Genomic DNA, 23999 nt, shown 5'->3' on the forward strand with positions numbered 1-23999 from the left:
GCTAAATTCTATAATAGAAACAAAGAAAAACTTTTTCACATTTTTTTTGCTGTTTTTTTTGTTTATAGTGCAAAAAATAAAACACCCAGTGGCGATTAAATGCCACCAAAATAAATCTCTATTTATGCAAAAAAAAAATTCAAAAAATTTCATATGGGTACAATGTTGTATGACCGCGCAATTGTCATTCAAAGTGTGACAGCGCTGAAAATTGGCCTGGGCAGGAAGGAGGTAGAAGTGCCCAGTAGGCAAGTGGTTAAAATGTGTTTATTGTAGCTTGTCCTTCTACTTGAATGAAGTAAATTGACAGCTATTCCAGAGTTCATCTTTAAAGTGAACCTTTTTTCATATGCAGACCTGAAAAGTTACTAAAGTCCACTTTAGATAAAAATTAAAACAAATGGTAAAATGTAAATGCTTGATGAGCAATTATCACCTCCTCATATTTGTTAAAAAAAAAAAAATGATCCAATAGCAGTCTTACCATTCGTAGTTCCATCAGTGTGCCCAGCGTAGTAATTAGATAAGAGTATTGTTAATAATAATCATTAAAATAAAAAAGTAGTATGGCTTTATATCAGCAGTTAATTGTTTTCCTTGGGACTTTCTCTCCTCCCCAGTTAATTTTAAATCCCAATGCACTGACCAGTAATTCGGAATAATTAGGCCATTTTATTTTGTTGCATTTCAGTTGATCTGCACTGACCTATTTTTTGTTAACATTTATAGGGACACTGTCATGAATGAATATTGAAGGCTGCCATTGCTGACTTCTCCTTTTTAGTTTATTAGAATATTTCCTGGCTGTCATGCTGATGCTTTGACTGAGTCACTAACTTGGAACAGCTACAGCTGAGACTTTCTGACACTTTACTGGCACTAATTTATATCATGTTTGTTCTGAGACTTAAAAGGTAATGAAGTCCAACACTGACATAGATGACATGGATCTAGCATTTTCAAGTGTAAGCTACTTATCCTAACATTACTTGTTTTCACAGAATTTTTATTGTTTTGCCGCTAGTTTTTAGCTCTATATAGCCTATGTGTGATATTTGCTGTAAATAAAGTACAGTGAGGATGTGAACAAAGAAATTTCTTTGAAAGTGCATGTTTGGCTATTTATTACATAATTTTTTTAAAGCCATAGTATAGTTCAATACTTTTGTTTAGATACACATTAAAGAGATTTGATTTATGTAGATCTTATGAGTATGTGTCAATGTATAGGTTGTAATTATATGAACATGGTAAAATGTATATTTGCTTAGTGCATAGACAAGCTTCCTGCATTGTAGTGCTACATAATAGGATTGATTTAATAAAGGCAAATAGACTGTGCACTTGCATGACAGCTTAGTAATGAGATGAAGTTTCACGTGCAAGGAAAATAAAAAGAACACATTTTTTTCCTTGCACACAATTGGATGATGGAAGTCAGCAGAGCTTCATCACATTTAATAAGCTCTGGAACAATTGTATCTGCAAAGTGCACAGTCTATTTGCCTTTAGTACAGTCACCCCAGTGTTTTATAACGTTTTATGGCGTTTTATGCAGCTGTGTACATTGTCCTATAGACAACAATGCACCTGTGTTCAGATCTTTAAAATAATAATTAAAAAAAGCTACAAGGCTATAACTGTGCAAGGGGCCTTGAGTATTTTCAACATAAGAGATGCATCCCAAAACACTTCAACAAAGTTTTTAGAATGCATCTTACATCCATCTCTCTCTTTTCCACTCCCCACTGCGGCAATTATTGGCTTATAGATTAAAATGTATACTTTCTATTTACAGTAAAACAATTTTTTTTTCTTTTTTTAAGCAAACACTGGTCAAAAAGAAAAATACACTTTTTTCACATTTTACATGTTTTTGCCCATAAATTCCATAAATAATAAAACACGTTTTTCAAAACAAGACTGCCAAAAGAATAAAACAATGTATGTATTTGTTGTCATAAGTAATTACAGTGGCCAAGTAAACAAGCCCACAGTGCAAATTGCTTTGGTCCTGAAAGGGAATACAGGTACAAGAGCTGAAGTGGTTAAATTGTAAGCCACAAAATCCTACAATTACCAGTCTCAGATTCTCCTGGATCTTCACTGTGTGGTCTGCTTGGAGCCTCGCAGCCTTTTCATGAAAAGTGTCCTGGCTGGGCCACGCATGCACAGTTCCTGTTTAATTTTATAAAAAAGGCCATGCACTATTGGGCTGGGTTCACAGTGGTGTGCTGTGTTTTGGCAGCAGTGTGGGTGTATGCACAGTTTTCCAACGTTTTACCTGTGCGGTGTTTTTTTGTTTTTTGTTTTTTTTTTTTTTTGTTTTTTTAGCTGAGGTCTCATCAAGTTCTATTGGGTCATGAGTTTTTGCCTTGTTTTCTGAAAGCACACTAACATTCCTGCATGACACATCTTTGGTGCTCTTTCAGAATATGTGGCACAAACAAGAGGCCTAATAGACATTAATGGGACCATGTGAAACCAGCATAACCTCTTCATGCCGAGAGTATGCAAATATGCGGCCTCTTGGCACCCTGCGTGCTCTCAGCACGTGTTGTCGTCTCACGGAAAGGTCCCGATCTGTCCTTCCGATCGGGATCTTTCCGATCATGCGACTGCCATGACAGCCAATCACAGCAATAACATGACCCTAAACCCCGCCTCCCGGTATCAGAAACCCCTTAAAGGGCCGGGAGGCACCGGCGTGAAGGGGTTAAAGTAGAACTGTAGGCAAAACTTTTGGTTTCCTTTTGGATAAAGCAAGGGAGTGTTATAATCCCTGTCAGATTTTTTTTTTTTGCCTTCTGTGTCCTATTTTGGAGATTTTCCTTTACTTCCTGTCCCATAGCTAAACAGGAAGAGAGAGGAAATCCCTGCAAATTAGGGGAATCCCTTGCCCCCCAGGACCCCCAAAGTCACCATTGGGAGATTTACCAACTATTAGTTTTCTGAGAACATCCCAAAATTTGGGATTTTTTAACTTTCAATGATAATGGTGACCAGGACAAATAGGGTGAATCTCCTTAACAGGGGCACAGATAGCAATAAAAACTGACAAGCATTCTAATCCATCTCCATTCTATTCAAAACGAATAAAAAAAAAAGTTTTGCCTTTTAGTTATACTTTAAAGTGTTTAGAAAAACTTAATACTAATTATTTTTAAAAATGCTAACCCTCCCCACTCTTCCTACCTATCCTGTGTAAAAAAAAAAACAAAAAAGATCTGTGTCCTTGCCTATTTGTGATCCACTCTGGTCCAGGGACTTGATCCTGCAGCTCCAGCTCCCCTGCATCAATGAGTGGCTGCTGCAGGGGAGAGGAGGGAGCGCCGACAAGGGCAGGTCAATGGGAGACTATGGGTGACATCACAGGGCCTGGAATTCACAGTGGTTTGAGTGTTTCCTTACATAGGGGAGCCAGAGCTGCAGGATCATATGACCAGATTATGAATAAAAAAGTACAGGGATCTTTTTTAGATGGGGTAAAAGGATAGGTAGGAGGGGGGAGGGAATGTTTTGAAGAATAATGTTAGGCTTTTCAGCAAATTTAAGTAGGGTAATTCACTTTCATTACTGCGTTAACGTAAAAAAATTCCTCTGTATTATGAATTACTCTAATGTATAAAATAATAATAAAAACTGGAAAACCTAAACCACTGAGTTCTAAAATACTAAAAGAAACAATATGCTGCGAGTTTGCCACTAGGGGAAAGCATTGTAACAGGAATGTACTACAACCATGGGAAAAAGAAAACTCAGTGTAACAATGTTGCTAAAAATTAACTGGTAGAATCTGTTCCAAAAAAGAAAAGGAACCATTCCTGAAGAAACAGTAATTTTCAAACAAGAGTAAGGCTTCATCTACACAAGCAGCTGCTAAACTCGAGTTTAGGAACTTTTGGCATTTTTTTGCCAAAGCTCCTAAACTCAACTCCATAAAAGCTTATGTGTCCACGTACACATACATAGAGCTGCCGCCTATAGGTGAGGGAAACTTCCCTTTCCTGAATGCAAAAGAATGGTGTTCAGGGTAGGAAAATTTTGACTGCCGACCCGGGAAACCGCAGTACCGCGTTTTTTGCTGCGATTTGAGTTTCCCAGTGGCCACCGGTCAGAGTAGGCTAGTGTACATGAAGCCTTAGACTTTGGAAGTGACCTTCTCCTGCTTACCAAACTTAGGGAAGCTGTGAGATAGTGCCTGGAGATTCTGGAGTGGACATTCTGCTCTCCCCTAATTGTAAGCTGAACTTACTCATTATTTTAAGCTGAATTTCAGGTATGACATATTTTACATAGCTACACTGTAGTAGGCACCACTACCAGTGATTGCTGCTAGCTTCTGGGTCTCTGAACTTGTGTTTACTGAACTCAGGAACTATGAACTTACTGAAATCTGATTGGATGAGGAGGAGATTGTGACATCACTGCTCTGCCCCTCACCTTGTCCAGTTAGAAAATATTTTGCTGATAGAATATAAAGTGTTCCCAGAATGGCGCCAGTGCTAAGCAAGTGACCCCCTGTGTTCACAATGCAGCAGAGCAACCACTCAGCACAGAACCTTGAAACCAATAGAGATGAGTGTAGTAGTGGTGCCTACTGCAGTGATTTCCAGCTTTCATGGGGATCCCACAGGTACGGTGTGTGTGTGTGTGTGTGTATGTATATGTGTATATATGTATGTGTGTGTATATATATATATATATATATATATATATATATATTACTTACATTAGCCTAAGCTGGATCCAAAAAGCCAGAGATATAAAATTAGTATTAATGAAATACACATCAGCAATGTGTCCAACACAAAAAAATGCAACTGCACCAAAATGTACTTTTCTTTTTTGCAAAGGAACAGTCACAGATATTTAAAGGTTAATCGAAGAACTTTGTAGTCACCCAGTACTTGGTAATGGATAATAATTGTAGCACCCTCCCAAGTAGCTAGGGGGAGCTAGATTAGGTTTTTTTCAGCTAGAAACCCTAGAAGAGGGTTATTTTAGGTCAGGACTGAGAGGCGTTGAAGGTCAGTTGCCTGATACCTCCCCTTTCTCTAGAATCTTAGAGAAGATTCTAGAACCAGTGGGCAGGGTTGAGGAGGAGCCATACATTTTGTGCAGGACCCTTTTATAATCCACAACTGAATCACATCGCGTGGGTGTCCTCACCCATGGGATGGCAATCGCATCACATTTTGCAATCTGTTTCGGGGTGTCATTAATTTATCAATGACACCCGCAGCAGATTGCATGAACGCAATGTGATTGCAATGCGGTGCGGGAAATGTGCAGGATTTGCAGCGTTTCCTGCTGGTGTGAACCCGGGCTAAAAGAGAAATATCACATCTCTGAAAAAATTTAACACTGTTTTTACTCTCGAGACCCTTGAAAACATTTAAAGACCTTGTGGACCCCCTGACTTAAACTGGAGTTGTATAAGAAAAAGATGTAGAGTTAACAAACATCTTTTGACATCTATTTGTACCTTTTTTATATTGGCTTTTAAAAATGCAGGAATATAGAGGTTGGATAACAAGTTTAGTGTATTACACTTTTGCTAGTAAAATATGACTTTTTGTATAGAGATATACACATCAGACCAAAAAGGGGGACAAAAGGGGACTGCATGAGGGTCAGGGGGATTTGTTCTCAAAAGAGTGACAGTCCCTCCAAATGAGAGACAGTTTCAGAGCAAAGACTCTGCATTAGTGACCTGTAATGGAACTTAGAATACCTCTCAAAACTAAGAGATGAGCTGATTCCATCTGGTCCTCAGAGGTAGGGGTACCGGCATTGGTTCTTTGCATTAGTGCTCAGGTTAATGTGTGAAATAATGAGATGGTTAAATATTAGTGGTGAAAATTGACTGTATCTTTAAAGGGTATTTGACAGGAATAATTTTTGCAGCACATGTGTAAGCCCCTGTTCACTGCCTTTGCAACTTTGCCTTTGGGAGAGTGGTTGGGAGCAGTAATAAAACATGGCTCCACTGTATGTTTTTACCACCCCCTAACCAGAAGAGTAAACAAGGCCTCAGGAAATCCATAGCCGTGGATGATGTGCTCCTATACTGGAACTATTAGCAGTAGCTGCATGGGGAAAAGTGAAGCCACAGTTTGGTGGATATCAAATCACAGCAATGGCGGAATCCCAATTGAGAAGCCCTGCTCTAAGGGGTACAAGCCTATGGTCCTCAAATGGGTAAATTGCATAGTTAGTCTGGCTAAAAAAAGACAAAAGTCCATCTAGTTCAACCATAAAAATTTTTTTTATAATCCTACAGCCACAGTTGATCCAGAAGAAAGCAAAAAAAAAAAAAAAACGCAGCAAAGCATGATCCAATTTACTCCTGCACAGGGGCGGACTGACCATTTGGAAACTCGGGCACTGCCTGAGGGCCCGGGGTCAGTAGGGCGCCCCATGAGATGCCCCTGGTACCTTTTTCATAGGTTTTTTTTGAGTCTGGGCAAGGACACAGGGGCCCCATGATCCCCTATTGCCCGGGGGCCCCATGAGTTGTCAGTCCGCCCCTGCTCCTGCATGGGGAAAAAATTCCTTCCTGATCCCTTCGAGAGGCAATCGGATATTCTCTGGATCAACTTTACCTATAAATGTTAGTATCTAGTTATATTCTGTGTATCTAAGAAAGAATCCTGGCCTTTTTTTTTTTTTTTAAAGCAATCCACTGAGCTGGCCAGAACCAACTCTTTAGGGAGTCTATTCCACATTTTCACAGCTCTTGCTGTGAAGAAACCTTTCTGTGTTTGGAGATTACATTTCTTTTCCTCCAGACGTAAAGAGTGCCCCCTTGTCCTCTGTGATGACCTCAGGGTGAATAACTCTACACCGAGTTCACTATATGAACCACTGATGTATTTATACATGTTGATCATATCTCCCCTTAATCTCCTCTTCTCAAGAGAGAATACATTCAGTTCCTCTAATCTTTCCTCATAGCTGAGCTCCTCCATGCCTCGTATCTGTTTAGTTGCCCTTCTCTGCACTTTCTCCAGTTCCCCAATGTTCTTATTGTGAATTGGTGCCCAAAACTGAACTGCATATTCCAGATGAGGTCTTACTAATGATTTACACAGGGATAATATGATATCTCTCTCTCTCTGGAGTCTATATCTCTTTTAATACGAGAGGATTTTGCTCGCTTTAGAAACCGCAGATTGGCATTGCATGCCATTATTAAGCTTGTGATCTACCAGAACTCCCAGATCCTTCTCCACCATTGATTCCCCCAGTTGTACACCCCTAGCAGGGGTGGACTGACAACTCATGGGGCCCCCGGGCAATAGGGGATCATGGGGCCCCTGTATCCTTGCCAAAACTAAAAAAAGCCTATGAAAAAGGTAACAGGGGCATCTCATGGGGCCCCCTACTGACCCCGGGCCCTCAGGCAGTGCCCGAGTTTCCAAATGGTCAGTCCGCCCCTGCCCCCCAGTATGTATGATGCATGCATATTCTTAGTCCCCAAGTGCAGATTCTTACATTTATCAACATTAAACCTCATTTGCCACGTAGTTGCCCAATGAAACAGTGCATTGAGGTCGGCTTGTAAATTGGAGACATCCTGTAAGGACGTTATTCCACTGCACAGCTTGGTGTCATCTGCAAAGACTGAAACTGTATTTTTAATCCCAGACCCTATATCATTTATAAATATATTAACCTCCCTGGCGGTCTGATTGTCAAAGCGGTATGTTGTTTTGCATGGAAATTTGTTGTTTTATATTGTAGACCTGTAATTCTAAGGAATAACTCACTTAAATCTGTCCAAACAAGAGTCTAGTAAACTTCCCGAGTATGATGAAGTTTGAAACATTAAATCATAAATTATAATATAAATAATTATAAAAAATAATATAATACATTTATTTCAATAATGTAATAAAACCAAAAACACTGAAATGTGAAATAGAGCACCAAGTTCGCACATCACTGAGCTCAGTCTCAGAATCGTCGCTGTTGTCACTTTCAGTGTCTGATGATGAATTTCCCCACAAATCACTATTGTTCAATTCTGCAAGTGATTCTAATTCACTATCGCAGTTCTCTAGCTGGTCTAAACTGCCTTTGACTTAAAGGGATGCTTTTTGGATGCCATGGATGTTCTCCAGTTTCCAGGCAGAATGGTAAAGGTGCAGGCAGGGTACTGGACAGAGCTCTAGGGACAAAACATATGTAAATGGTGTGATACAGTAATGTAATCCTAACAGATTACAATGTATTGTGTGTATGTCATGTTTTTACTTTTTTGAATCTCCTGCCGGTTCCGCCCCCATGCGTTGTGACGCTCGCAGGGAAGGGTACCCAGAAGACGGATGCCGCCATTGGCTGGAGGACACAGTGGGAGGAAAACAGGGGATCGCAAGACAAGGTAAATTACACTACAGTGTAATCCCAAGCAGGGGCGTATTTGCCGCAAGGCAAACAAGGCGTTTGCCTAGGGCGGCACTTTTTAAGGGGGCGGTGCCGCCACCCCCCCCTTCCAATGGAAGGGACATTTTGTACAGGGGCGGGTAGGGGGCTGCTGTCTCTTACCTGGCTCTGGTCCCAGTCCCACGATGATCCAGTCCAGGAAGCGCTGCTGGAGGAGGGGTAGAGAGGTCCACAGGTACGGTGACTGGATGCGATGTGTGGGCGGGATGACACCTCTGCAAGCTCCGCCTCTTCACCGGTGATTGGGCGCCAGAACTGTAGCTCAGGAAAGGCACACAGGCGGCCAATCACCTGTGAGGAGGCGGAGCCGAGCAGCAGCGCGAACATCGAGTGAGGGAGGAGCCGGAGTGAATGAAGGAGGACATCTGACCGCCCGGTAAATGTGCTGTGCAGATGGTGCTGCTGCAACCAGGTATGCTGGCTGCAGAAGCACCTAGGCTGGAGCAGAGGTCAGCAAGTTAAGTGTCATTGGTGTCAGTGGGAGGAATAGTGCTCCATCATTGGTGTCACTGATAGTAATGATGGGGCATTATTCCTCCTACTGACACCAATGATGGGGCACTATTCCTCCCCCCACTGACACCAACGATGGAACACTATTCCTTCCTCCACTGACACCAATGATGGAGTACTATTCCTCCCACTGACACCAATGTTGGGACACTATTCCCCCCCCCACTGACACCAAGGACGGGGCACTATTCCTCCCCCCACTGACACCAAGGACAGGGCACTATTGCTGACACCAATGATGGGGCACTATTCCTCCCCCCACTGACACCAATAATGGGGCACCGTTGGTGTCAGTGGGAGGAATAGTTCCCCACTGTTGGTGTCAGTGGGAGGAATAGTGCCCTACCATTGTTGTCAGTGGGAGGAATAGTGCCCCATCATTGTTGTCAGTGGAAGGAATAATGCCCCACCATTGTCAGTGGGAGGAATAGTGCCCCACCGTTGGTGTCGGTGGAAGGAATAGTGCCCCACCTTTGGTGTCGGTGGGAGGAATAGTGCCCCACCTTTTGGCGTCGGTGGGAGGAATAGTGCCCCATCGTTGGCGTCGGTGGGAGGAATAGTGCCCCATCGTTGGCGTCGGTGGGAGGAATAGTGCCCCATCGTTGGCGTCGGTGGGAGGAATAGTGCCCCACCGTTGGCGTCGGTGGGAGGAATAGTGCCCCACCGTTGGCGTCGGTGGGAGGAATAGTGCCCCACCGTTGGCGTCGGTGGGAGGAATAGTGCCCCACCGTTGGCGTCGGTGGGAGGAATAGTGCCCCACCGTTGGCGTCGGTGGGAGGAATAGTGCCCCACCGTTGGCGTCGGTGGGAGGAATAGTGCCCCATCGTTGGTGTCAGTGGGAGGAATTCACGGACTTTTGTGAATGAATGAACTCCAAGTCCCAGCAGCCTTAGCGGCTGTTGGCTTGTATTGTTCTATGAACTACCATGGTGCTGTGAAGCGCCGTGGTAGTTCATTAAATCTTCCTGTCAATATATCTGCGTGGTCATACATCCCGTACGGGCCAGCCACGCAGATATTCTGACAGATCTACAGGAGACCTGCATGGCACCAGAGATCTGCTGATCGCTGGTGCAATGCTTTCCAGGCTCTTTCAAACAAAAATAATAAATGCACATTTGTGAACCTGCCAAAAAAATGTGCAGTTTTTTTTTTTGTCTAAGAGGTAAATGTATCCTTTAAACACTTATCTTTGTATTTTTTCTGCAATTATTCATTTGTGCATTTTGGTTTGATAATATGTGAATATTTTATTAGATGTTTGGAATGAACAACACACTGTATGTAATGTTATCTATTTATAGCAGCGCAGCAGTATATTATTTTATTCTATTATTTGTATCATTTGGAGGAATAGTGCCCCAACATTGGTGTCAGTGGGAGGAATAGTGACCCATTACTGGTGTCAGTGGGAGGAATAGTGCCCCATCATTGGTGTCAGCGTGGAAGTAATAGTGCCCCATCATTGGTGTCAGTGTGGAAGTAATAGTGCCCCATCATTGGTGTCAGTAGGAGGAATAGTGCCCCATCATTGATGTCAGTGGGAGGAATAGCGCCCCATCGTTGTCAGTGGGTGGAGCTCAAATAGGAAGAGGTGGAGCCTAAATAGGAAGGGTTTACAGATGAAGGGGTGGATCTTAAAAAGGAAGGGGTGGGACAAATTTAGATGCGGGGGTGCCCGATTTTAGTCTTGCCTAGGGCAGCACAAAACCAAAATACACCACTGATCCCAAGTGTGGCTCGGGGTTACTGCTCTTGGTACAGAAAATTAACCCTGAGCCACACTCGGGATTACCGCCAGGGAGGTTAAAAAGTAAGGGTCCCAACACTGAACCTTGGGGTACACCACTGACAACCCTACACCATTCAGAGTATGAATCATTAACCACTACTCTCTGAATTCGGTCTGTTAGCCCATTTTCTATCCATTTACATGCAGATTTTTCCAAGCCTGTAGACTTTACCTTACACATTAGCCATGTGTGGGGAACTGTGTCAAATGCTTTTGCAAAATCCCAGTATACCACGTCCACCGCCACCCCTCTGCCCAAGTGTACCACCGCCACCCCTCTGCCCAAGTGTACCACCGCCACCCCTCTGCCCAAGTGTACCACCGCCACCCCTCTGCCCAAGTGTACCACCGCCACCCCTCTGCCCAAGTGTACCACGTCCACCGCCACCCCTCTATACAATGTTTTGCTCACCTCCTCATAAAAATAAATCAGATTTGTTTGACAACTTCTGTCCTATAAGATCATCTAGAGAGCATAAAGTGTAGCCACTCTCTAGAGGTACCTCGGCATACAGCCTGGGCTCACAGTATTCTCACACTGAGTGCTGCTCACACACCATTACGTGGGAAGGAAGGCCCACCCATGAGGAAGAAGAGGAAGGACCAGTGATATCATTGGGCTGGGTAAAAGCCTGCAGAAAAAAAGGATACGTCTATTGGTGGGTATAGACAACGCACAGGTGATCAAATACCATAGAAAGAAATCCCTATTTGTGGTAAAAAAGGACATAAATTTCATTTATCTACAGCTTTGCATGACCGCGCAATTGTCAGTTAAAGTAACGCAGTGCCGTATCGCATAAAATGGCCTGGTCAGAAGGGGGTAAATCCTCTGGAGGGCACGTGGTAAAAACAGCCATACACTGTATCTGAGCACCACAGACCAAAAACACTATTCAACTAATTTTAATATTCAAAGCAAACTCCCCCATCCATGTTGTATTTATGTATTACAGGTACTTATATAGCGCCATCAATGTCCGGAGTGCTTTCCATATACAGAATATTGTACATTCACATCAGTCTTATGCAGTTGAGTTTAGGTGCTTTGGCTGAGCAGCTGCCCGTGTACATGAAGCCTAACAGCAGCCCTGGGCACAAGGTATTTCTGTGAATGTACAGGGGCATACAGCCATTCACTTCTATGACAGGGGACCCCTAGAGTTTTTCACGCTAGGTGTATTTTATGCCTATATACATCTGGGTGTACATACCCTGAAGCTGAAACAGGCTTTGTCTTGAGCTACTATGCAATGTAACACTGAAAAAACAAAATTTGCATTTCTGAAAACAAGGCACATTCACACCAGATTCACTTGGATGCATTTTTGAATGCATTACAACCTCCAAACTACGTCACGGGGGCTTGATGTGGCACTAGCCCTCTCAATGACAAAAAATGGGGTATTATTCTGCTCACTGACACCAATTTGGGGATCTATTCCTCTCACTGACACCAATGTGGGGCTATATTCCTCTCACTGACACCAACAATGTGGCACTAGCCCTCTCAATGACAACAACAATGGGGAACTATTCCTTTCACTGACACCAACGTGGGGCACTATTCATCTCACTGACACTAACGATGTGGGACTATGTCTCTCAACGAAAGCAACAATGGGGCACTATTCCTCTCACTGACACCAACAATGTGGCACTAATCCTCTCAATGACAACAACGAGGCACTTTTCCTCTAACTGACACCAATGTGGGCCTCTATTTCTCTTACTGACCCCAACGATGTGGCACTGCCTCTCAATGACAACATTGGGGTACCATTCCTCTCACTGACACCAACATGGGGCACTATTCCTCTCACTGACACCAATGATGGGGTGTTATCCCCCTCAATGACAACAAGAGTGGGGCACTATTCCTCTCACGGACACCAATGTGGGGCTCTATTCCTCTCACTGACACCAATGATATGGGACTATGCCTCTCAATGACAACAACAATGGGGCACTATTCCTCTCACTGACACCAACAATGGGGCACTATGCCTCTCACTGACAACAATGGGGCACTATTCCTCTCACTGACACCAATGATGGGGCACTATCCCCCTCAATGACAACAACAATGGGGCACTATTCCTCTCACTGACAACAATGTGGGGCGCTATTCTTCTCACTGACACCAATGATGTGGCACTATGCCTCTCAATGAAAACAACAATGGGGCTCTATTCCTCTCGCTGACATCAATGATGGGGTGCTATCCCCTTCAATGACAACAACAATGGGGCACTATTCCTCTCTCTGACACCAGTGATGTGGCACTATGCCTCTGAATGACAACAATGGGGCACTATTTCTCCTACTGACACCAATGTGGGGCTCTATTCCTCTCACTGACACCAGTGATGTGGCACTATTTCTCCTACTGACACCAATGTGGAGCACTATTCCTCTCACTGACACCAATGTGGGGCACTATGCCTCTGAATGACAAAAACAACGAGGCACTATTTCTACCACTGACACCAATATGGGGCACTATTCCTCTCACTGACACCAACGATGTGGCACTATGCCTCTCAATGACAACAACAACAACGGGGCACTATTCCTCTCACTGACACCAATGATAGAATTGTTTCCTCCCACCGATATTTTCTACTCCGAATGGCCACAGTTTGGCCTCCTAAAGCCTGAAGGACAGTAAAGTTAGTTCAGAAAGTTTGGAGATGCCTGGCATGGATAGTCCATGTTCTCCTATGAGCATAGCTCACACCATTATGTGTCAGTGAACACCTATAGGGCAAGCTGCATTTTGTGTACTGCGAAGGCATGTAGACGCATTAATACGTACCATACCGCAGGGCCGTGTACATAAAAGCTCGAAGAAGAAGAAGACCTAAAGGAGAATGACCTAAAGCAGAATGCACGGTTAGGAAAGCGGTACAGCAAATATGTATAACAATGTGCATCAAATGCAAGTCAATGTGCGTGCAGAAAATCACAGTAAACACAGTTTCTGGTGTGAATAAGTCCTTACACAGCTAAAACATGACTGTGCTGTCTTCTGCATGTCTTCCCATGGATTCCTGTGTGTAGGACAGACAACTGAGCCTCACAACACAGCAGGGCCCAGCTTTGGGGGAATGGTGAGGCTAATGTGTGTTGTGAGGCTCAGTTGTCTGTCCTACACACAGGGATCCTTGGTTATTAAACATACCGCCCGCGTGTATTATTGACAGAACATCATACCGACAACCACAACGCAAACGCTGGACGTGTCCCTCCCGCAGCCTTTTCCTCCCCCGCCCTTCGGAGCACGTTTGGCGCCGTCATCGCCGCGCTCAGCTGGTTGGCTGGTTTGAATGTCCACTGACTTCCGTGATTGGGCGAGACCGGCAGGCTTTGCGCGGCTGGTTTGAAATCTCTTCAGTCTCGGGGTGGCCGGCTGTGCGGAGGAAGCTGCTCTCTGGTAATGGCGCTGTGTGGGGGGGGCGATGATTGGGGTGCACAGGGTGGGCTGTCTTTTGGGCTCCCTGATTCACACGGGCTGTGTCCCTCTATCGGCTGCCATTGTTCTGTCTGACAATTCCAGTGTCATCAGGAAGCCATCAGGTCACCAGGCTAAGGCTTGTAATGTAAAATGAACTACAACTCCCAGCATGCTGTCCGACACCCATGTCTGTAGTATGACAGCTGGGAGCTGGAGTTCTGCTCCAGCCATGTGTCTGCCTTCCAATCTGATTGTACAATCTCCTATAGAATGCCCATACATCGTATAATCCACTTTATGACTCTAATACGAGGAGCTGCCTAATATATCCTCCAGTCCATGTGTATGTGATCTGGCTGACCCTTGTATTATGTGGTCCTTAGATCTGAAGGAGATTGTACAATCACATTGTATGAGTGGGGAGCTTAAAGCAATAGTAACTCTTATTTCCTCTCCTCTTCCCCCTCCCTTTTTTTTTTCTCTTAGCCATCTGCAGTAATATGCCATAGGCCTCATTCACACGGGCATTAAAACCATGTCATTGCCAAGGATGTCTGGTACAGCATCTCTAGATGATCTAATGTGTGTATTGGTATTGTGGCGTTGTAGATTCAGTGGGATAAAAAAAACATTCCTCCAACCTAAATTCAGATTTCCATTGTGATTAACACCCATAGTGGCTGGAATAAATACCCGGCGTTCGAGGCACTTTATTCCAGCAGCATATTTGGAGCATTTTTTTACACGTTTGTATATGAGGCCTTTAAGCGGAACTTCACCCTAAAAGAGTTCTACTTTATGCCCCCCTTCTATTTTTTTTGACACTTTGGTTACCTGGTTTTGACAGGTACCTGCACCCACTTCTGGTGGAGTCACCACAGTGAATCCACCAGAAGTTCTAGATGTCCCCTTCCTTTTTTTTTTTTCTGCCTGTCCCCTTCCTTTTTTTTTTTTTTTTTGTTTCTGCCTGTCCCCCCCCCCCCCCCCCCCCTCCTTTTTTTTCACTTGTTCCCCCAACCTTCTGGGGCAAATCACAGATCCTGAAGGCTGCAGGACCATTCTCAAAGCTCGGTGAGAAGCTGGCTGTGAAGGCGCATGGAATCGCAGCTGGTTTCCCACAGTAAACCTGCCGGGGACCCGAAGTCTGGTGAAGACCCAGTACATATAAGTGTCCTTTTCTTAAAAGTCAGCAGCCACAGTATTTATAGCTGCTGGCTTTTAAAGCGGTAGTAAATCACATGAAAAAAACAAAACCCAATGGGCCCCTACAGGTCTAGGTCCTAATGTACTAGTATGCCCCGCACCACATACATTATGACTTCTCTGTACACAGAACCCTCCAGCGCTGCGCTGTCACGGCTCTCCAGTACAATTTTTCTTCCGGTTTTCCTTCCAGGTTCATGAGCTCCTGCAGTATGTATGGCCGGAGCCGCGATGACGTCTCTCTTGCGCATGTGTGACCTCAGTTGCAGGACAGAGCTCTGAAGGTCCACCACGCTGTGCCTTCTCGTATGCCCCAGTGCCATCACCAGCTGCATGGGGTGTGAATATCTCCTACACAGTGCACATTTAGGAAATATTCACTACCTTATTATAGACTTACCTGTAGGTACAACTTACAAAGTGGTCGTTACTTCCACATTCATTTTTTGAAACAAGGTGAAGAACCTCTTTACATGTACATATAATAGGGCCATAATGATAGGTGCGTATTTATAGTTTATGGCCATAATGAGGCCTTCATGCACTGCACACTAATACATTATGGCACACTTCCCTTTATATCTCATGCACAGGTGAAAAAATGCTGCTGCTAAGGGTATCTGGCCTTCTATTCTAGTCCATAGAATGAGTTTGTGCTCGTGCATCTGAACGCAATATGGGTGTAAAAATGTGGCCTTAGTGGCATTATTTCTGGCAGTGTATTCGGAGCAATGTCATGCCAGTGTGCATGAGGCCTTAAAATGGAGCTCTCCAGCCCTGAGATGTCACTGTTCTTGGCACTAACATCTTGGCCTCCTCTAAATCATCAAATTCCCTTTTTTTTTTTTTCTCTCCAGCTTCCTCTTAAAGGGTGGCTATGTTCATTCTCCATGGTCCAACTGCAGGGACATAGTCACCCTCTCTTGCTTGTTCATGGGATGGACTATGACAGGCATCATTAAATGGCGGACCGCGGTCCAAATACGGACCGAGTGACAGTCCTGTCTGGACCACAGCCACACCATTGAGCAGCCCGAGTGTGGACTCCTCTCCTCCTGCAGCTGTTAGAAATTGGGAGGAATGGCAGGGTGGACTCCTGTATGTACTCTTCTGCCGCGGCCATCATTGCTGCTGCTGTTTAATTTCAGCAGGGAAGAGGGCAGTAGGAATGGAAGGAAGGACTCCTCATCTGAATGTACCGGCTTGTTGTCTCTGAACTCAGAGCAGGGAGGAGGGCAGGGAACACTGCAGGTCTACAGGGGAGTGGGGAAGGGGAGCAAACGTTTCATGCGGGTCACTCGCTTTTTACCAGGAAGAGTTGGGCAGCTTTTGCCGTCAGTGGATACCTATGCCTGACATCTTCCCACCTGCTCTGAGTTCAGCAGCGGCAGGCCGGTACATTCAGGAGTCCTTCCTTCCATTCTTCCTGCCCTCTTCCTTGCTGTGACTTCAACAGCAGCGGTGGCAGATGAGTACATAAAGTCCACCCCGCCATTCCTCCAGCCCTCCACAATGTGTTAACATATGGGGAAGATTATGGGGTAGAGGGGGCTGTGATATGGAGGAGCTATGGGGGGGGGCTGTGAAGTGATATGGGGGAGCTGTGATATGGGGGACTCTGATGTGAGTGGAGGGAGCTGTGATATGAAGTGTCTGTGATGTCAGGAGAGGGGAGGCTGTGATGTGGCGGGGGGTGGGGGGGGGTTGTGATTGTAAAGGGGACTGTGATTGAAGCAGGGTTATAATGTTGTGGGGCTCTGATGTGAAAGGGAATTGTGATGTACGGGGTGCTGGGGACATTAATATGAAGGGGGCTGTGATGAGAAAGACCTGAGTAATAGAAGAAAAATGAGTTTTGGACCTCTGCAGAAAGAAAATGTTACCGGACCTCCATGAATTTTATGGACTATGGTATCTGTAGTGTGCAGAGGAGTGCATATGATCAGAAATATTGTGCACTGGTGGTTTCAAATGTAAGTGAGGGGGAGGAGGAGAGGTTCAGGATCTCATAGAGGAAGTTACAAGTGGGCAGGAAAACCACAGTAAACTGATTTCATGAAAAAGTTTAGAGGGCAATTGTTTACTGTCAAAGGGACAGATTTTTTATTTTTTTGTCCTCAATCAAGTTGATGGTGCTGTTGTCTGGATATAATGTCCTAGTGGGGAAGGGGGGTGTATGGGTATCTACCACTTTAAGAACTGCAGTAAAATACCTCTTTTCTTTCCTTTTTTTTTTTTTTTTTTTTTTTGTTAACTGGCATTTAAAAACAAAAACAGCCCCCCCCCCTCCCAATCCATACCAGGTCCTTATCTGAGCAGGCCAGCAAAGGGAGGGACAGAGGAGCGAGCGCCCCCCTCTTAAACCATACCAGTCCATATGCCCACAGCATGGGGAGGGATCTGGGTGTTAAAGGAGGCTTCCAGATTCTGATACACCCCCCAGCCCACAGGCCCTCACAACCACCACCCAGGGTTGTATGGAAGGAGGACATGGTGCAACCTCCCATATTGAAGGCCTGTGGTCTGCTATGGTGGGGGGGGGAACTTGCTCATCTGTCTCCCTTTTCCTGGTCTACTGGGCTGCATGCTCAGTTAAGGGTCTAGTATGGATTTTTGGGGGGACCCCACACTAAGTGGTTTTTTTTTTTTTTGTTTGTTTTTTTTTTTACTTTCTACTTTCAGTGGAGAACCCTGCTGACAACAGATAAGTCATGATTGTTATTGATGTGGCAGATGCTGGCTTCTTGGCAGCCAGCTAAAATATTTTTTTTTTTTTTTTTAACCACTTTAAAACTGCGCTATAGCCAAATGACAGCTACAGCACAGTTGTCCAGTTCTGGGACGGAGTCATATATGAGATCTTCCCAGAATGCGGTGCTCACCCGGTGCTGTCAGTGATCGTTGTGTCCTACGGACACATCTGATCACGTGACTAGGTAAAGGACCAATCACAGCAGCCTTTTACAATGTGATCAGCTGTGTCCAATGACCATTTTCATTCGTGCAATTTTCATTCAAAGTGTAACAGTACTGAAAGCCGAAAATTGGCTGGGCACAAAGGGGGTAAAAGTGCCCGGTAGGCAAGTGGTTCAAGTTTTACTAAACCCACAACAGTGAAATCAGTGTTATGTGCAGTAAAGCATGCTTGTTATACTCACTGTGGAACCTAACCTGCATTGTGTAAAAAGGTGGTTTGATCCTGACTTCTCTGATATTCCCCTTCTGTTACTGTGATAAGTCTGCACATGCTCTGTTTGGGGTGTATTGCTAGATTTATTTTTTTTGGGGGCCGGGGGTGCATGTGATTGGCACAGGGCCAATCAACGCTGTCCTGACAGAGGGTCAGGGGTCATGCACCCTCATAGGACAGTCAGAGGAGAATGAGACCACCTCCTACTGCTCAGCTGGACACCGATAAAGTCACAAGTCTGCTATATACTGCTGAGAAAAGATATTTAGCAGTTTATTTACTAAAATAATTGCATTTCCATGTTCTGTGTACTGTGGAAGACAAGATATAGTCGATGCAGGGTCATGGGTATAGTAACACTAACGATCACATACCCAGACCACTTAATTTACTGCATGCATTGATTTCCTTTAGTGAATTAACTTTAATGCGGAGTTCCACTCAATAGCGAAAGCTCCGTTATTTGCCAACCCCCCTCGCTGCCATATTTGGCACCTTTTGGAGTGGTGTGGGAAGCGGGTACGTGGTTTTGACAGTTACCCGCTCCCACCTCCAGCTCAGTTTGCAGCAGCGAAGTGATCCGGACGTTCGGTCCCCTCCTTACTCCTGCAGTCTCCTAGGAACTTTCACAGGGCCCAGAAGACTGCTGGACCAATCAGGAGGCACAACTCACGCATGTGTAGTGGGCACCAGGCTGTAAAGCCACACACCGTGAAGGTGAGAACATCGCTGGACCCCGGGACAGGTGAGTGTGTGTGTTTATTAAGTCACCAGCTACAATTTTTTTTTTTTTTGTAGCTGCTGACTTTTCATAAACACAAAAACAACCGAAACTTCGCTCTAACGCTGTTTTATGCTGTGTTTACCAAGTGCATTTGCTTTTTAAGGTAAATGCTGCATAAAGTGATAGTGAATTGACCTTTTCAGCTTCGCATGTGGTATTTGGGGAAAAATGTCAGATCACCTAAATAGCGCATGCGATATGCTTTAGTGATTTGAGCCCATAATGAGAATAAGGGACATATGGAAGGCTGTACAGTCACATGACCACGAAGTAAAAGACCCCCAACAAGGAAAAACAATACTTTTTGTTTCTATATTTTATGGGGCCAAACACTTGCTTTACAACTCTGTCCTTTAGGCAGTGTTCATAGATACTAAAACCTTTTTTTCTTTCTTCCAGGAATTTACAGAGATCAACAGACATGGATGAGTATGCAAAAATAGAAAAAATTGGAGAGGGTAAATTTTTTTTTTTTTTTTTTATATAAACTTGTATGTTTTTGTTCAGTGTTTTTATCTTTTTAGTAGAAAAAGATTGTTCAGAGTATTTGTTTACAGGGCAGCTGTATGTACAGTGAAGACATGGGAGAACTATTAATATCTAAAGCAGACTTTGCACACTTCAGCAGAAAAAAAAAAGCAGCTGGTGTGTACCGCATGGAGATTATCAGTAGGGTTGGTAAGAACCCGATCTATTGCAGACACAGGAGTTCAGAACAAGGGAGTTAGAGAGAAGCAGTCAGAAGAAAGTGTAAAGGGCAGGGGATGGTGGTGGGTGGAGCCAGCCAGGGGGTTCCAAGATTTAAAAGTCTGGATATGCAAAAGCAGGAGCCATCACAACTCCAGTAGGTGGCGGACAAAGACTTGTGGGAGGTATTTAAGATCCATGGTTCCCAGACACGACAAAATGTAGGCAGGTTGCCCTGAAGTGTAGCCGTCAATTTCTCATTAATAGAATCGGGGTTTAACCTCAGACACCGATATTTGTTTAGAAAGCCAGGCTTTCGTGGTAGTGAGGAACATTAAATTGCGATATCAACAACTTGTTTATGATTAAGAGCTTCAAGTGGATTCATTGGTATTGCTTTCCAGAAAGAGTGTGCATAATGTTATATACAGTACTTGCTGCCAAAGAAGCTGTTCCATCAGACAGGACCACCAGCTGTGGTAATTGGAACCAGCTTCCTAACCGTTATAAAGCAATGCATAAAGGCACCAGGACATGTGTGGGGTTTTTTTTTTCCTTAAATCAGGCTTGGGGGGGGGGGGGGGGGGGTACTTTTAGTGATGTGATCCACCTGCTTCAGGACTTGCCTGAAGTGAAGAGTGAATATCCACTGTCTCTAGTTTGCAACTTATTACTTACAAAGGGCTGATGACTCCCTGAAAGCACTGGGTGCCTGGTTGGCCAGATGTCGAGAGGAAGGAAGGGAGTCACATGTCCACCATACCCATAAGTACTAGGTACTTATATTCACTCCTGGCAGCTGAATGGTGGTGCTGGGAGTAATTGCTGCTGGAGGGGCCCCATGAAAGTGAAGATTTTGCTTTGCCCTGCTTACATGTATAAGCCTGAATGTTTGATCACCCCTTTGCATTGGGCTATTTTCTGTTTTACAGCAGGCTTTTAAAAGAGAAGTTGTAGGGCCAATTCCCACTATGTGTGGTGACAGATGTTTTACCACATGGGACACACAGGAAACGCTGGTTTCTTTTGTGTCCCTAACACACTGCAATGCAGCCTAGTGCTGCAGCATGCAGTGCTAAAATGCAGACATACTACATTTTCACATTGCACTGTCAACAATTGCACTGCAATATCGGGCAGCTCATCACACTGCTCAACATTGCGGTCAAAGTGTATGTTTTGTATACTTCAAATAAAGCTCATACAAAACAAAGGAGCTGTGTGATGTGTTGAATTGCCCACCACACTGATCCCTAACACAGCCGGTAACCTAGAGCTATCACAGTGGTAAAATGCTGCGACAGCTCTCCTTATACTGTGCATTTCCTCTTAAAAGCTTATTTGGACATACTTTTTATGTGGGTCACAAGAGTGCTCTTGTGCTCTCCTATGACCCATAATCGGCCAACAGCAGGCTAAAGCTGATGTCACAGACCCGCTCCAGACTCTGGAGGGATCCCAACAATATCTAAATCCACTCAGATGCCTTACAGGCAGTTAGCTCAGCCTCTCAGCATGCTGCCAAGAGCCCCGTGCCAGCCGCTCCCACCCTCTCTCCTGCCTGAAGCTCCAGTGAGTATTGCAGAGGCAGAGCAAAGTCAGCGCTCTCTGCTCAGTGAAGACCAAGAACTGAGTTATCAGCAGTCGCCTGATTGCTTAGTTCTGGGGCTTAGAGCTGGTGGGAGACAGCTTGCAGCATTGGATCGATTCATGCTGCATCTTGTGAATGGTCTTGCAATCTGTGATGACCTGTGACATGTCTGAAAAGATTGCTGTGGGGAAGAGAAATTCTGGTGGATCGCTGCAGCAAACCAACCAGAAGTGGGAGCAGGTACCTGTCAAAACCAGGTGCTCTCTCCCAAACCAACCCCCACCATCCTCAAAGACGTTCCAAAAATAGAAGAGGAGGGAATTGTATAACCTCTGTCTGGACAGTGCTGGTCACCTGCACTTTCCCAAGATTAAAAAATAAAAACCCTCCTTACCAATACACACCAAACTGATCATGTGCAGAGTGACTCCACACAATGTCTTATGAGGAGATAAGAGGGGGACACTGGAAGAAGGGAAGGATCAGATAAGTCTGGTTCAAACAGTTTTTACAAACTGCAGAGGAATAAACCCTTAGGTTCCACAGTGAGTATAACGGTTACACTTTTTAAACACTTGCCTACAGGGCACTTATACCCACTTCCTGCCCAGGCCAATTTTCAGCTTTCAGCGCTATCACACTTTGAATGACAATTGCGTGGTCATGCAACACTGTACCCATATGAACTTTTTATAATTTTTTTGAGACAGCTTTCTTTTGGTGGTATTTAATCACCTCCTGGATTTTTTATTTTTTGCTAAACCAAACACAACTGAAAATTTTGGGGAAAAAATTTTATTTCTTAATTTCTGTTATAAAATCTTGTAAATAAGTGATTTTTCTCCTTCACTGATAGCACTGTTCAACAAATTTTTATTTTTTGCCAGTTTTGGAAACAAAAGGATCCATTTCTTAATGAATTTCACATTCTGAGTTCAAATATAACAATGAAATTTGTCAATTGGCTCTAGTTTTTCTGTAAACGGAAAGTTTTCTACTATAGGCGTAATGACTACATAATGCACAATAATTATATAGATAGATGTCTTTCCACAAATATAAAACAAGTGATATTGACTACATAACAAAGCCTAAATGGCATAATATATTGCATAGGATTACCAAGAAAAATTATAGCCATAAGCTAAGTTGAATCATTTTAATACTTAGGATTCTCACTAGTTTTGTCTTCAGTTTGTGTCGGTTTTGCTTCTCTTGGCTTTTCTCTTGTATTCGAGGAAAGGGCTATCTCTTACAACTGCACGTGACTACACGCTTCAGGTTCTTCCTCACTTGACTCGACCACGAAGGATTCTGGTGCTTTAGGAATTGGTAGCCCCTCTCCATGAGGAACTGGACGTATTGCCGATGGAATATTTGGATAGTGCACAGATAACTTTTTCTTCTTATTTAGCCCTTTTACAATTGGAGGCACCATACAAAAGTAACAATTACTAACATGATCTGTTGGCTCTCTCCAAATCATTGGCACAGCGAAAGGCATAGATGCCTTTTTTCCATTCAACCATTGCTCCAGTGCCGTCCCACAAGAATTGCAGCATATATGTGGTGCCCAGCTCTTGTCCTGGTCTCCTATCTTGCAGCCAAAATACAAGTTGTAGGCTTTCTTAATCATTCCTGTTATCCTCCTTTTTTGTGAGATAAAAGTTATTTCACCGCAGATATAGCAGAAATTATCTGCTTTATTCACACAAGTTCGAGGCATTACTGAGTAGCCTATATAAGCATAAAACGAAATGTAAAGACGCTGTCGAACTACAATCAGCTACAGATACTGCAGCTTTTATGCAGTGAAGTGATGCAATTAAAGGCTAATATTGCATAATCTCAGTATACATGCAATTTTCTATTGGTCACCAGTATCAATTGCGCAATATGCAGCTGAAGTTGCATCATAATTTTGAATGGCTTACGTCATTAGATGGGTGAATATATCATGGAAACTAGAGCCAATCAACATTTTTTAGGGTCATTTTCATTGTCAGCACCCCAAAATTATGTAAGATTAGCTAATTTTATGCCCAAAACTTTTTACCTGTTGAACAGTGTAGGTGGCACTGATGGGCGGCACTGACTTGCATTGTTAGGTGGCACTGAAAGTCAGCTCAGATGGGCACTTATGTGGCATTGATGTGCACTGGTAGGCACTGATATGTGGCATTGATGAGCACTGACAGCTGGCATTAATGGGGCTACACTGATCATCAGGGCACACTGATCATCAGTGTAAATGTCCCCTCTGAGTAATGCCTCCGGCTCTCCTCTGGAGCTGTCAGCGTGACATCTCGTGAGGGGAGAAATGGCGATAAC

General features: G+C 44.1%; 1 protein-coding gene across 1 annotated transcript in view; it reads left to right on the plus strand.

Annotated features, from left to right (window-relative positions):
• The first annotated feature begins 14100 nt into the window (after positions 1–14100).
• Positions 14101–23999, plus strand: part of CDK1 (cyclin dependent kinase 1) — a 31342-nt gene continuing 21443 nt past the window's right edge. The window contains exons 1-2 of the mRNA XM_089683198.1: positions 14101–14192; positions 19790–19848. Of these exons, the coding sequence (XP_089539324.1) occupies positions 19812–19848 (37 nt within the window). The 5' untranslated portion in view covers positions 14101–14192; positions 19790–19811. The remainder of the gene's footprint in view (positions 14193–19789; positions 19849–23999) is intronic.

Source organism: Staurois parvus, unplaced genomic scaffold (assembly GCF_062004578.1).
Source record: "Staurois parvus isolate SC_StPar_1 unplaced genomic scaffold, SC_StPar_1.0 ptg000303l, whole genome shotgun sequence".
NCBI lineage: Eukaryota > Metazoa > Chordata > Amphibia > Anura > Ranidae > Staurois > Staurois parvus.